At 49.5% G+C, this 1,333-nt stretch overlaps 1 protein-coding gene across 1 annotated transcript; it reads left to right on the forward strand.

Moving 5' to 3' along the window:
- Nucleotides 1-420: 420 nt before the first annotated feature.
- LOC100908769 (uncharacterized) lies at nucleotides 421-1,307 on the forward strand (the record flags this gene model as incomplete). Its single annotated transcript, XM_018641959.1, has 2 exons — nucleotides 421-773; nucleotides 857-1,307. Coding segments are annotated over exons 1-2 (804 nt in total), but the record flags the coding sequence as incomplete, so codon positions are not given.
- Between the last annotated feature and the right edge of the window lie 26 nt (nucleotides 1,308-1,333).

Below are 1,333 nucleotides of genomic sequence, written 5' to 3' on the forward strand. Positions count from 1 at the left end.
AATGCATGATCGGGTCATTTTCGGCTCGAAATGCATGTTTTGGAATTTCACCGCATAAAATGCATTTTCTGTGATTTAATGCGAGTAGGGCTATCTGAGATGGGAGCGATAAGTGGGTGTATATGTGTAGTATGAAGATTTCGATAAGAAGTCCTGGCATCCTCGGTAGGTGTTTATCTGTATCCGTCTCGTTCGGGCGTGTGCGATGCACGCCGTCTGACGCGCGGGTCACGTGACAGCCTCGGAGACGCGCAATTTGACAGCGCCAGCGTGGTGCCTCGAAGCATCAATTGTTGTGCAAGCTGAATCGACGTCTTCGGAATCCAAGATTTACGCAGCTCCGGGGTATTGTGTTAAGGAGCATTTGATTTACGTCCTGATCTCGCGACCAAGTCGAGCGATTACAGTGCCGCCTCGAGGATGCCGAGAGAAAAACCGTCCACCAGGTCGAGACTGGGAACGTACGTGAAACTTTTTGGTGAGGAGATACTCTCCTCTGACGGTCAAGTTTTATTCTGCAAAGTCTGTGAACGAGAAGTCTCAGCTGATAAGAAGTTCTTAGTTATGCAGCATGTGAATGGAGTCCGACACAAATCGTCGTTGAACAAAAAGAAAGAGCAGTCAAATTCCTCCAGCGTTCCTCAGATTATTCCATACCTCGAGGCATCGGGCAAGAAATCTCAATTCAATCTGGATCTTTGCGATGCATTCTTGTCAGCCGGCATACCCTTGTATAAATTGGACAATCAAAAGCTGCGAGCTCTCTTCGAAAAGTACTCCACTCAGCGAACGCCCTGTTCGGTCGCAAGAATTACATTCGGGATGTGTACCAAAGCAAACTGGAATTCATCAGGAGCTACGTTCACGGCAAATTCATTTGGCTTTCCGTGGATGAAACCACGGACGCCACGGGTCGCTTCGTGGCTCACGTAGTGGTCGGCACCTTAGAAGCCCAGGCAAGCAAATCTTTCCTCCTGCACGCCGAAAATCTCGAAGCGACAAACAGTACGACGATCTCTCAGGTCTTCATGAACTCATTAAGACTTCTCTGGCCGGAACAAGTTGAGCACGACAAGGTTCTATTGTTCGTGTCGGATGGTGCAGCCTATATGAAAAAGGCAGGCAAGGCCCTCAAGGTCCTTTTCCCGAGAATGTTACATTTGACTTGTACAGCGCACGCGGTGCATCGAGTAGCCGAAGAAATCCGGCTCGTCTTCCCCGATGTTGACAAACTCGTCGCGCACGGCAAGAAGGTTTTCCTTAAATCCGCTTCCAGAGTCACGAAATTCCGAGAGATGGTTCCCAACGTACCCCTGCCACCACAGCCCGTCCT

Source organism: Galendromus occidentalis, unplaced genomic scaffold (assembly GCF_000255335.2).
Source record: "Galendromus occidentalis unplaced genomic scaffold, Mocc_1.1 scf7180000076394, whole genome shotgun sequence".
Lineage (NCBI taxonomy): Eukaryota > Metazoa > Arthropoda > Arachnida > Mesostigmata > Phytoseiidae > Galendromus > Galendromus occidentalis.